This window comes from Panthera leo, chromosome D4 (assembly GCF_018350215.1).
Source record: "Panthera leo isolate Ple1 chromosome D4, P.leo_Ple1_pat1.1, whole genome shotgun sequence".
Lineage (NCBI taxonomy): Eukaryota > Metazoa > Chordata > Mammalia > Carnivora > Felidae > Panthera > Panthera leo.
In genome coordinates, this window is record NC_056691.1 from 10678045 (window position 1) to 10690723 (window position 12679).

At 47.2% G+C, this 12679-nt stretch overlaps 1 protein-coding gene across 4 annotated transcripts in view; it reads right to left on the bottom strand.

The window, feature by feature from the left end:
- Positions 1-3738: 3738 nt before the first annotated feature.
- Positions 3739-12679, bottom strand: part of DOCK8 (dedicator of cytokinesis 8) — a 226988-nt gene continuing 218047 nt past the window's right edge. For all 4 annotated transcript variants that reach the window (XM_042913298.1, XM_042913297.1, XM_042913301.1 and 1 more), the window contains 2 exons: positions 5151-5321; positions 3739-4835 (listed from right to left, as the gene is read on the bottom strand). In XM_042913298.1, the coding sequence (XP_042769232.1) occupies positions 4775-4835; positions 5151-5321 (232 nt within the window). In that variant the 3' untranslated portion in view covers positions 3739-4774. The remainder of the gene's footprint in view (positions 4836-5150; positions 5322-12679) is intronic.

Genomic DNA, 12679 nt, shown 5'->3' on the forward strand with positions numbered 1-12679 from the left:
AGTCTGACTCCGGAGGTCAGGTTCTAAAAGGCCTTGCCACTCGCGCCTTAGGCCCTTTGTATCGGTCCCCGCAGGGGGAGTCAGCAGCCGTGGCACGAGGGCACTCGTGCCATCTGGGGAGAGGTCTGCAGGATGGAGAAGGGAGGCATCCCATCCACGACCAGCACGAACTTTCCAAGGAATGAGCCACCTCGGAACAGAAATCTCCACCTTCAGCCAAGCCTTCAGATAACCGCGGCTCTGGCCAGTATCTTGACTTGGTGCAAATCCGCAGGAACTGGGTGAGAGACGGTTTATTTTTGTCTAAAGCTAGTAAGTCGGCGGGCTCTTTGTTACATCTCGACGGATAACATGTTTTAAACCCATGGGGCGAAAAAGATTGGGAAGCTCTGCTCTCAGTTCGTGACACGATACACGGGATACCGTGGACATACCCAGCATTCCTGAATGCGTTAGAACCTTTGGGGTGTTTTGTTTTCTTCGCAAAACGATACTTGATAGCCGCTTTACAACATTTGAGATAGCAAGCATTTAAAATACATTCAAAGAAAAACAAAGGCTCCCTGTCTTTGAAAAGATAACTTGCAACCACAATGATCAATGACGGCTCTACAATTTTTTTAAACAAACAAACAAAATTTTTTTTAAACAAATCTATTGTCACGGAAAGGACTCCTTACGGAATGGAATAAAGGGGCTGAAGACGGTGAGTGCTGTGACATCCCAATCAGGTCTGTGCAGCCTAGGTCTCCTTCTCCTGGAGATTTTTGTTTTTTGAGCAATGTCTACACCCCGTGCAGGGGTGGGGCTCAAACCCACAACCCCAAGATCAAGAGTGACATGCTCCACTGATGAGCCAGCCAGGTGACCCTTCCTGGAGATTCTTAAGAGGTAGGGACAAATTGTACCCTTGACCTTGCGGAAGGAGAGGAGGCATGAAGTTAAGCAGAAGATTCCTCCAGTAAGCTTACGCTGAGGGTTTTCCAAAGTAAAGTCAAGATGCTATGATGGTGTATCAGGTTTCTCTAATTCTCAGAGAAACAAAAGGCCTAATTTGCTTTACTCTTAGGGATGCTTTTTGGCCTTTTTTGTTTTTAGGAATGTTTAAAGTGCTTCTTTCTTTTCTTTTGAGAGAAAGAGCTTGTGCGAGTGTGAGCGTGAGTGGGGGAGGGGCAGAGAGAGAGAGAGAGAGGGAGAGAGAGAATCCCAAGCAGGCTCCCCGCTGCCAGCGCGAGCCTGATGCAGGGGTTTGATCTCACGAACGTGAGATCATGACCTGAGTCAAAATCAAGAGTCAGATGTTCAAGTGACTGAGTCACTCAGGTGCCCCTATGAAGAAATGATTCTTAAATGTACAATCAATTTCTTTTTTATTTTAGAAAAGAGAGAGAGAGCATGACTGGGGGAGAGGGGCAGAGGGAAAAAGACAGAGAGCATCTGAAGCAGGCTCCATGCTCAGGGCAGAGTCTGACGCCAGGCTTGATCCCACGACCCTGGGATCATGACCCGAGCGAAATCAAGAGTCGGACGCTCAACCAACTAAGCCACCCAGGCGTCCCTAAAATGTTTTTTTTTTTCTTAACCCTATATTTAAGGGTTAAGAGGACCAGCGTCCAAGTTCTTTGTTTATGCTGTTATCTATGTAAGTGCAGCAATGCCTCCACTATATCTATACCTGTTACCTAAAGAACGGCTAAACTACCTGGAACTGAGTAAAGCATCCAGGTTAACTCAGAAAGACTATGAGAACCAAAACCAAGGTTGGCCAATCCATAGCTCCAACTCTGCAAGCTTCACCGGTAGGGCCCATGGGGTCTCACTCAGAATTCTGGCATTCTCTCTCCAGACGCTAGCCCCACGACATTCAGGGCCCATACAGCAGAAGCATCAAGTTTTAACAGTTGGAAGCTTCTAGATTGCACTGTCCAATACAGTAGCCACTAGCCGCATGTGGCTATAGAGCACCTGAAATGTGGCTGGTCTTGTATCGAATGGAAAATGTGTACACGTAAACTACATACATACAGATATTAAAGACTTAGTATGAAAAAAGAAGGTAAAATGCCCCATTAATAGTTTGTATGTTGATTATATGTTGAAATGATCATTTTAAAATATATTGAGTTAACTAAAATGTATTGTTAAAATTAATTCCACCTGTCTCTTGTTATGATTAAAAATTTTTTCATGTTTATTTATTTGGAGAGAGAGAGGCAGCATGAGTGGGGGATGGGGCACAGAGAGAGAGAGGGGGAGAGAGAATCCCAAGCATCTCCACACTGTCAGTGCAGAGCTCGGTGTGGGGCTCTATCTCACGAACGGAGAGATGATGACCCGAGCTGAAATCAAGAGCTGGATGCTCAACCGATAGAGCCACCGAGGCTCCCCTTTTTATGATTATTTTTAATGTGGCTACTAGAAAATTTTAAATTATTTATGTGGCCTGTATTGCATTCCTAGTGGGCAGCGCTGTCTTAGAAGCCAGGCTACTCAGACTCATCCGTTTGTTGTCATTCAACAAATAGTTACTAAGTACCTTCTGTGAGTTCAGCACTGGGTTAGGGGACAGGAATGCAGCAGTTAACCCAGTCCCTGCACCTGTCACTAAGCAGCACCCACTGTGGTACCAGAGAGCATGAGAAAACCCAGGGGACATTTAATCAGGAATATCTTAGGCAGTTAGGATTATTAGGGCTCTTGAGTTATAACACAACCCTAGATAACTTCACAGTGAACACTTGTTTGGGGGCAAAATATAATAGATGTTGACAGTGATGGCCAATCTTTGACTCACTCCTGAAAGGTTACAGTCTTCTTTTTTTAATGTTTATTTATTTACAATTTTTAAAAGTTGTATGTATTTTGAGAAAGAGAATCCCAAGTAGGTTCTGCATCATCAGCACAGAGCTGGACGCAGGGCTCAAACCCACGAACCATGAGATCGTGACCCGAGCCAAAGTTGGATGCCCAACTGACTGAGCCACCCAGGCATTGCTAACGTTTGTTTCTTTTTGAGAGAGAGTGAGCGTGGGAAGGACAGAGAAAGAGGGGGACAGAGGATCTGCAGCAGGCTCTGAGCTGTCAGCACGGAGCCTGATGTGGGGCTCGAACTCACGAATCGTGAGATCATGACCTGAGCCAAAGTCAGATGCTTAACCAACCGAGCCGCCAGGTGCCCCTAAAAGGTTATATTCTGTAGGGCCTGTTCTAGTCTGCTCCGTACTGTGGCCACATGTGTGTGGATGCTCTTCCTCACTAAAGCTGGCGGGCTTTGGAGGACAGTGACAATGTATTTGACCTTGGTCTCATCCAGACCTCCCCCACAAAAGATGCTAAACAGCATATGGAATTAACGTATATCGTATGTACGCATTTAAAAGCAATTAAGTGTATAATCTACTTTAGAAAGAGTTCTGCCCCAAATGCCTAAAACACAAAAAGTTTGCCACTTAAACTAGTAAAGTTTTGGTAATAATAATAATAATAAAAAAGACCTCTTTCAGAATATAAGTTCATACATACCTGATGGTATAAACTAAAAAGTTCTGGGTTATCCAAATTACATTCTCTCTTAGGAATACCAAATTAAACACGGCATAAGAAGTGAGACCCTGGCTAGCACTGTCTGAAAGGCCTGATGGCATAAAAATGTTTCGTCTTCTCTGCAATGCTTTCCAAGAGTTACGAGTTGTCAAAATTAAAACAAAACAAAACAACAACAACAACAGAAACATGAGCTGCAAAGGGAAGCATTTTGCTTGCAATTCTTATTACGTTTTCAGTACCAGTCAAGGTCATCAGCTGCATGAAAAATAGACCATTTAATTCTCAAACAATAATTGTGTCCATCTGTCTCCTTCTTTGTCAAAAGAAGTCAACGTTGAATATACTCTGTAGCTGATATACATACATATGCTGACGGACAGCACAATTTTTTGAAATGAAAGCAGAGATATTATCCTTTTATAAAAATAAACTTGGTCCCAGACAGGAGCAGAGAAAGAGTGAGCGAGAAGGAGCTTAAGAAAAAAGGCGGAGTCTTGCAGGAGAACTGTTTCGATGCAAGTCAATGTCGCGGAGTACCGTGGATCTCCTAACTCACTGTGTCCAGTGCGCCTCTCGACACGCTTGTTAAATTAACACACAGTAACAATCCAGCAAAAATAACTGCACAATCAGTCCGCTGTGACCAAAAAGGTGACGAGTTCACAAATAATTAATCTACCCCCACGTTTCCAACCATGATGACTTTTAGATTTCGCGTGAGGACTCCCCTGGAACATTTATTGAACATGTTTATGTTCTGCCCACCTGCCGGCTCACCCTACTTTCCCACAAACAGGGAAGGACTGAAGTTCACTTTGAATAGGACGGTGGACAGATTTTCCATTTTCCCCTGGGCGATTTGAGGTTATCCTGTAAATCCAAATATGGCCAGAAGAAGTCATCTCTCCCGTAGACTGTGACCGACCATTCAACAGGAGATGCCATGTAGGCCTTGTTTTGTACAGTATTGGGAGAACCATGCTTTGATAAATACACTGGCACTTCTGATTAACCACCCTCCACTATCCCGATCCCTCAGTATGGCCAAAATCTAATCAGACCCCATTTAGATGGAATCCCCACGGTCACTCGGATCCTGAAGCTTCCAGGGCTCTGTCAGGGAGCCTGCGGTCGGTCCTGCGCGGCAAATGTCCCGTGTTTTCAGTACCAGCGAGCACTTCGCCAGGGTCACGGGGGCCTCAGTCTCTAAGCGTGAAGACAGCTTTTCTTAACTGCCCTGTGACAACTGGGTTTCACATTTCCTGAAACTAGATCTGTGGAAGGAGTCTCTGAAATTAAAAAGGACAGAGAGAGAGAGAGAGAGAGAAAAAAAAAAAAAAACAGAGGTAAGAAAGATCCCTTAGCCTTTTAAAGAGAGGGAGGGGGTAATCACAGGAAGGGGTCCCAGGGAGGTCAAGGAGAAGGGCGGGGGGTAAGCACTCAGGATGCAGGATGGAATCGGGACAGATCCAGTTCTGGAGGCTTCTCTAGGCCAGGCACACTCCCAGTGCTCCGATGCCCCATGCACCAGAGCGTGCCCCAATGGCCGGGCCTGATCACTGTCCTTTATCCCCCAGGAAGAGGCCTCCTTGCCCCGAACTCACCTCTTGGAACTCTCAATTCTGAATATCGGCTTGTAGAGTTCTGGAATTTTCCGCTCGATCATTGGCCTGAGGTTCTCTTTCAGCTTGTTGTAGTTCTTTTTGAGTTCCTGCTGATATTCCCTCTGGTCCGCCGTGATGAGACGTTTGTTTTTCTCCACGGCCTCACCGCATCTGAGATACACACACAACAGGGCAGAGAGGGGAATGAGGCTTTACTTCACAGGAGCGTGAAGTGCTTAGCTACTATCTAACGTTCCTCCAGTACCTCCAAGAGTGTGTCCAAACTTGCTAGCCTATCAGAGGGCCTGTGGAGCCTTTCCAAATTCAGACTTCTGGACTCAGATTTAAGGAATCAGATCTCAGGAATGAGAATCGCTACAGAGTGATGACGCAGGCGATCTCGATGCTGTGAGATGCTCGGTGCCAGGCACGATACGAGGAGGTTTCCATACATTATCTGGTTAATTTCCCCAACAAATCTGGAAAGTCTGTGGCTCTGTGTCGTCTTTGAGGCTCAGCCACGTCAGGTGACTCGCCTAAGATAACACTGTGAGGAAGGGGTGGGTCCAGGTTTCAAACCCAGGGTCGTTGCAGAATGGAACATGCTAAGTGTGGGGCGCTTGGGGGGCTCACTTGGTTAGGCATCTAACTTCAGCTCAGGTCATGATCTCATGGTTCATGGGTTCAAGCCCTGTGTCAGTCTCTGTGCTGACAGCTCAGAGCCTGGAGACTGCTTCAGATTCTGTGTCTCCCTCTCTCTCTGCCCCTCCCCCGCTCACACTGCCTCTCTCTCTCTCTCTCTCTCAAAAATAAACAATAATAATAATAAAAAAAAGCAACCAAGATTCCTGACATATGCAGGGCTCAGATGGAAATTAATGTCAAGTTGCTCCTAGAGAAACCCTTCTCAATCAGGGCTCACGGGCCACCCACCTGTACAAAGAGTGACCCTTGCCAAAGGGATGTGCTCACAATAAAACATCACAAAGCAGGGTGCTCAGTTGGCTAATTCGATTTCGGCTCAGGTCATGATCTCACGGTTCGTGGATTCGAGCCACATCGGGCTCTGTGCTGACAGCTCAGAGCTTGGAGCCTGCTTTGGATTCTGTGTCTCCCTCTCTCTCTGCCCCTCCTCTGCTCACGTTCTGATTCTGTCTCTCTCAAAAATAAACATTAAAAAATTTTTTTTTAAATGTCACAAAGCATATTATCAGGAAACCAACCCATCATGAGGGAGAACCAACAGAGGCAACAAGCAGAAGAAATAACCCAATAAGAATTTGAGACGACAGAACAATAGAAAAGACCAAAGCGAATACAGAGATGTAATAAAAGGCATAAAATTCATGAGTAAAAAAATTGGAGAGTACGAAAGAAGAGATTAGGGAAATTTCAAAAAAGAACCAGATGAAACTTCTAGATCTAAAAATATAGTTACTAGGGGTACCGGGGTGGCTCAGTCAGTGAAGTGTCTGACTTTGGCTCGGGTCATAATTTCATGGTTCATGAGTTTGAGCCCAGCGTCGGGCTCCGTGCTGACAGCTCGGAACCTGGAACCTGCTTTGGATTCTGTGTCTCCCTCTCTCTCTGCCCCTCCCCTACTCGTGCTGTCTCTTTCTCTCTCTCTCTCTCTCAGAAATAAATAAACATTAAAAAGAAGTTAAAAATATAGCTACTAAAGCAAAGTCACAATGGACAGGTTAAAAAAATATACCAGACACAAATGGAGAACACAGGAGCTATACGACAGATCTAAGGCAATCACCGAAGCAATTAAAAAAAAAAAAAGAATTAAAAATGTAAAACATTGGTTGAGGCGTGCCTGGGTGGCTCAGTCAGTTAAGCGTCCGGTTCCTGGTTTCAGCTCAGGAAACCAGTGATCTCAATGTTTGTGAAAACCTGCACTGAGAGTGAGGCGCCCGCCTGGAGTTCTCTCTCCCCCCTCTCGCCGCCCCTCCCCCACTCACTCTCTCCCTCAAAATAAATAAACTTAAAAATATAAATAAATAAAGAGATGCCAGCTGACAGTTTTCCAGCATCGCAAACAGACACGAATCGTCTCCTCGACAAGATAAGACCCACACCCAACTCCACTGTGGTAAAACGGTAGAGTATCAGACAGAAAAATCGTTAAAACGCATTGTGTTGATCTAACTTGGAGACAGTCAAGTCTCGTGTTTCCGGGGTCCCTCACAGCTTACGCTTCACACCGAAGAAGAAAATCATGTTATGTCAACATGATAAAGCCCTGCCTTTTATTCTACATTGTTCTACCCAAGGACACTTACAAATCAACAGACCTTGGAGGACGACCTAATGGTTGAAACCTAGCTGACATTGCGAAATTAGTAATAATTCTTTATTTTGCTTCAGATAATGGCATTCTGGCGATCAGTGTGGTTTAAACTGTTTCCCCCATAGCAGTGTCAGGTCTGGGTTCAGTCATGGGGACCTTGTTACCCAAACCCTCGGTATGACCACTCAACACATGTATAGGATAACCATCAAAGGTAAAGAGGGTAGAATGTGGCTGAGTGACAGGGGAACGCTACCTGGCCTGAGCAAAAATAAACCCATGATCACCGCTTCCCCCTAGAATTAGCCTGTGGCAGAAGGATTTGGTAACTCAGACACAAGCCAAAAGAACTCCCTTAACTGGATCTTCCCCTAGCTTTTTATTTTTTATTTTTTTTAACCTTTATTTATTTTTGAGACAGAGAGAGAGACAGCATGAACAGGGGAGGGTCAGAGAAAGAGGGAGACACAGAATCCGAAACAGGCTCCAGGCTCCGAGCTGTCAGCAGAGAGCCCGAAGTGGGGCTCGAACCCACGGACCGTGAGATCATGACCTGAGCCGAAGTCGGACGCTTAACCGACTGAGCCACCCAGGCGCCCCGATTCCCCTAGCTTTTAAGGTTGCCATTAAGTGAGGCAAATTGTAGGATGCCTGAGGTGGCATGTCCAAGGTTTCCAGAAGCGGTGGGAACGGGAGGTGTGTGACCTTTGAATCCTGAGAAATCCACCTCATCCCTTATTATTATTTTATTGCTTCTCAGGTAACTGTTCCACGAGCTACCGCCATGTGAAACATAAAATCAGGTTCAGGATGACTTCAAGACCCCGGTGGGGTGACAGACGACAACAGGCCTGCAGAAGCTGGCTTTACCTGCAGGCAGAGCTGGGGCTGAAAAACCCACTTGCTACGCATTAGCACGATGACTCAAACACCGACACCCTCAGTTTTCTCATCTGTAAAATGGGAATGATGATCTCATATGACCTCCTGGGGCCGTGGAGTCGGCTAAGGGAGAAGCTTTGATACTAAGGCAGACCCGTGCCTCTGGAGTGTGGCAGGTCGTAGTTTTCAAAAATGGTCACAGCAATAACTGCCCGTCCTGTGGACAGTGTGGCAGAGGTGATGCTCTGGGACTGGGTAACAGAAGGCAACGTGCCTTCTGCCTGGCTAGGTCTCGTGGGGCATGCACTGTGGCAATCCTGAACCGCCTTCTGGGTGAGTATTTTTCAGCGCAGACAGTGAGGAAGCCTTCAGGTGATCCGGGCCCCAGCGGCTGCCTGGTTGCCACTGAGAGGCTGAGCGAAAGCCACCTAGCTGAGCCCACCAACCCCTAGAGCCACATGCATAATATGGAGATGTTGTCCTTTTAAGCCTCTGTGTTTTTCAGTAGCGGTAAATAAACACGGCGTTACGGGTGAGTGATGAATCACTAAATCCTACTCCTGAAACCGCTATAACACTACCTGTTAACTGACTTGGATTTAAATAAAATAAAAAAATAAATAAACAGAGCATTCCAAAGACAAATCTATGAATAGGTGGGGTGAAAATGTTCTAGCTTTTGTAGTAGTAATACTAATTTCTATTCTAACAAATTTTAAATACTATTTATTTTTGTTAATGTTTATTTGTGTTTGAGACGAAGAGAGAGCACGAGCAGGGGATGGGCAGAGAGAGAGGGAGACGCAGAATCCGAAGCAGGCTCCGGGCTCCGAGCTGTCAGCACAGAGCCCGATGTGGGGCTTGAACCCACGAACCGTGGGATCATGACTTGAGCTGGAGTCGGATGCTTACCTGACTGAGTGGCCGAGGTGTTCCATACTCTAACAAATTTTATAATTTATACATTGTTTCATACACATTTTCTGTGTTTCCTCCGTTCTTCCACTTGGATTACATACACTGGATTTTATTAAACTTAAAATAATTTCCATTGTAATTTAAATCCATAAATAAAGAGAGCCGTGCACTAAATACACCTCCCTGGGCACAGCCATTTCTCTTGGGAAATCTACACAGTAGCATAGAACTACAACGTAAATAATTGTTTCACTGGCCTTGCCTGTAACATTTTCATTAGGTCCATGTATATCTGAAGTGTGCTGCTCTCACTCAGTGATGCTATTTCAGAAGCCCACCTCCTTTGTTGGTAACCTCACTGAACACAAGCATTTTCTTATAGCAGACGTGCCTGGGGCTTTCCAGCCGCCAGAGTCCCACAGAAACCACGCTGATGTGGACAAAGAGCGGGAAGTTTTAGCTCCAGAACATGGTTCCTGGCTCTTGCTGACGGTCACTTCCTGGGGCCTCTCTGTAAGGACTTAGGCGTCTTGCCTACAGACAGGGTGGTCAGGTAGCCCTCCACCTCTGATCTGTCGGCCTCCCTCCTCTGTGATGCTCCTTCAGCACAGCCCGCACGTCAGTCCCTTGGGATTGCCAAAACCCGGTAGCTGCTGCCTCAATCCATTCTATTTTTTAGTGATGGAACTCCACGTGGTGAGCCTACTTGGAACATGACATTTCATATCCTCCCTGACCGGATATGGAGAGCCGATGAGATACAAGATAAAGTCACCAGGAAGGCTCTTTAAAGGGGCATAGATGTTTGCTCTTTCCTCATTTCTAGATGCTTCCCAAGGATGTGGTCAGGATGGCCAGAGCCCTAAGCAGCCATCTTGTGACCGTGAGGCTGGACGCACTATAATCAGGATGGCCGAGCAAAAGAATGGAAAGAGGCCACACTGATGGCGTAGTTCTGGGGTGACAATCTCTGATCTTACTTTATATGAGAGGAAAACAAGTTTCTAGCTTATTGAAACCCATCTTCCTTCCATTCTCCATTTCTAGCACCTGAAGGCAGTTCCTAAAGAGAACAGCACAGAATAGTCCCTAAGAGTCTAGACTCTAGACTCTGGAGTCCCTAAGAGTCTAGACAGTCACCTCTGCATCCCGCTTTGTGGTGTATTAGCTTTGTGACATTAGGCAAGGTACTTAACCTTTCCATGCCTACTCCTTCCCCTGTGATATGGCGGCGATAATAGCCGACCTCGCAGTGCTTGTAAAGCCGAAATGAGTGAAAACCTGCGATGCTCAGAATGTGTAAGAACGCTGATTGTTGTTGTGGTTATGACTTCTGATGGAGCTAATCCGAGTACAAAAACTGCTCAATAGGAGAACGATGAACTGCTGGAGAATTTACGTTCCTGTCCCTCGTTTTTCACCGTTAATGAAAATAAGAGGCAAACAGATGCTGAGCTCTGTCCTGAGCCACACACCTGTGGGAATAGCAGGTGCAAATCCAGAGTCCTGTTTCTCCCAGGCTCCGGTCTCCTCGGCAACCCCCCCCCCCTCCCCGTGTCTTACGGTACAAACCTTATGAAGGCACAGAAGTAAGCGGTGGACAATTGCTCCATTTAAATTTAAACTTCACTTTCTATATTTAAATTCAGTTTCTGCTTCCTATTCCAATTGATCGGGTCTCTATTCGTCCCACTGAATGATGTTACATTTACTGGTCACTTAGTTTGTGCAACCCTATTCTAAGCCCTGTGTATCAGCTTATCTTATCCGGACACTAGATCTAAGAGGTAGTTACTATTATAATTCCCATTTTTAAGTGGGGAGGGGCGCCTGGGGGGCTCAGTCAGTTAAGCGTCCGACTTCAGCTCAGGTCGTGATCTCTCGGTTCGTGAGTTCGAGCCCCACATCCAGCTCTGTGCTGATGGTGTGGAGACTGCTTGGGATTCTCTCTCTCTCTCCCTCTCTCTCTCTACCCCTTACGTGCTTGTTCATGTGTTCACTCTCTCTCTCTCTCTCTCTCTCTCTCTCAAAATAAATAAACTCTTTCAAAAGGGATTTAAAAAAAGGGGTGCCTGGGTGGCTCAGTAGGTTAAGCATCCGATCTCAGCTCAGGTCACGATCTCATGGTTTGTGGGTTTGAGCCCTGCATCGGGCTCTCTGCTGTCAGTGCAGAGCCTGCTTCAGATCCTCTCTCTCCCTCTCTCTCTAACCCTCCCCTGATTTCTCTCTCTCTCAAAAATAAATAAACATTAAAAAAAAAAGTTGGAGTTAGGTAGCTTGCCCAAGGTCACACAGCTAGTTAAGGCACAGGGGATGTAAACCCAGGCAGCCTGGCTGGGGAGCCCACACTCCTGGCCCCCACACCTCATGTTCCACCCGGGAAGACGCTGGCCTCCCAGCCTGATCCCGGCTGCAAGTGCTCTCGCTCGAGCCCCAGTTGGCAGTGTTCTGCCTTTCTCAGCTTCTTCCGGGTACCTCGTTAGCAAGTGTCCACTCGGGGCCGGAATGGGGAGCATCTGACAGAGACACTGGAGAAACTGAGGACTGTGCTCCCGGCCCTTTAAGGCAAAGGAAGGGTGGCTTGGGGACAGGGCCCTAGGGCACACGTGGCCCCTGTGCAGGGACAGCTGCAGCAGGTGTGAGCCGACCATGGGCTCCTCCAGACATACCTCCCTGTGTCTCCAACTCAGCCCCTTCACCTCCTGCCTCCCCGGCCGGCCTCTGCCAGACCCCAGACCCAGACCCAGACCCCAGACCCCAAGGGGAGCCTGTCCAGGGTGAAGAGTTTAAATCCTGGATCTGCCACTTACTTGCTGTGTGACCTTGGCTAATTATAACCTTCTTCAACCTCATTTCCTTCATCTATAAAATGGGTTTATGGGGATGAAACGGTATCAGGTGTGGGAGGACCTGGCCAAGTAGCTCTCAACGTTGCCCGCTTTCCTTGGGGCAGAGGGGTCTGCTCATGAGACTGACAGGGCGAGGCACGGTGGGGGCAGGGAGCGCGCCCCGGGGCGGACAAGGGGCAGTGGCTGGATCTTTCTGTTGTCCCCTCAGAGCCCCCTCTACCTCCTCTGGTTGGGCCTGTGTGACCATCTCCCTCACGGAAGGTACAGTGGCCCTTTTCCCTCCTCCTAATGCCAGATGTGGGGGGTGGGGGGCTAGACTGGGGCTACAGGCTTGGGAAGGTGTCTGGGTCTCACATCTGACACCCGGAAGTAGATTCTGAGGACCTGAGGAACACACTAGAATCCAGGCAGAGGGGCACGGTTCACCAGATCAGACTACAAGATAGTCTTTAGTGCCATTACCCTGGCCTCAACCTCTTTCAGGCCCCAAGAGACACAGAGTCCTGGGGCTCAAATGCTTGTATGATATTCTCCCATTCCGTATCAGCCCCAGCAACCCTCCAGCATGGGACCAGCCTTGAGGA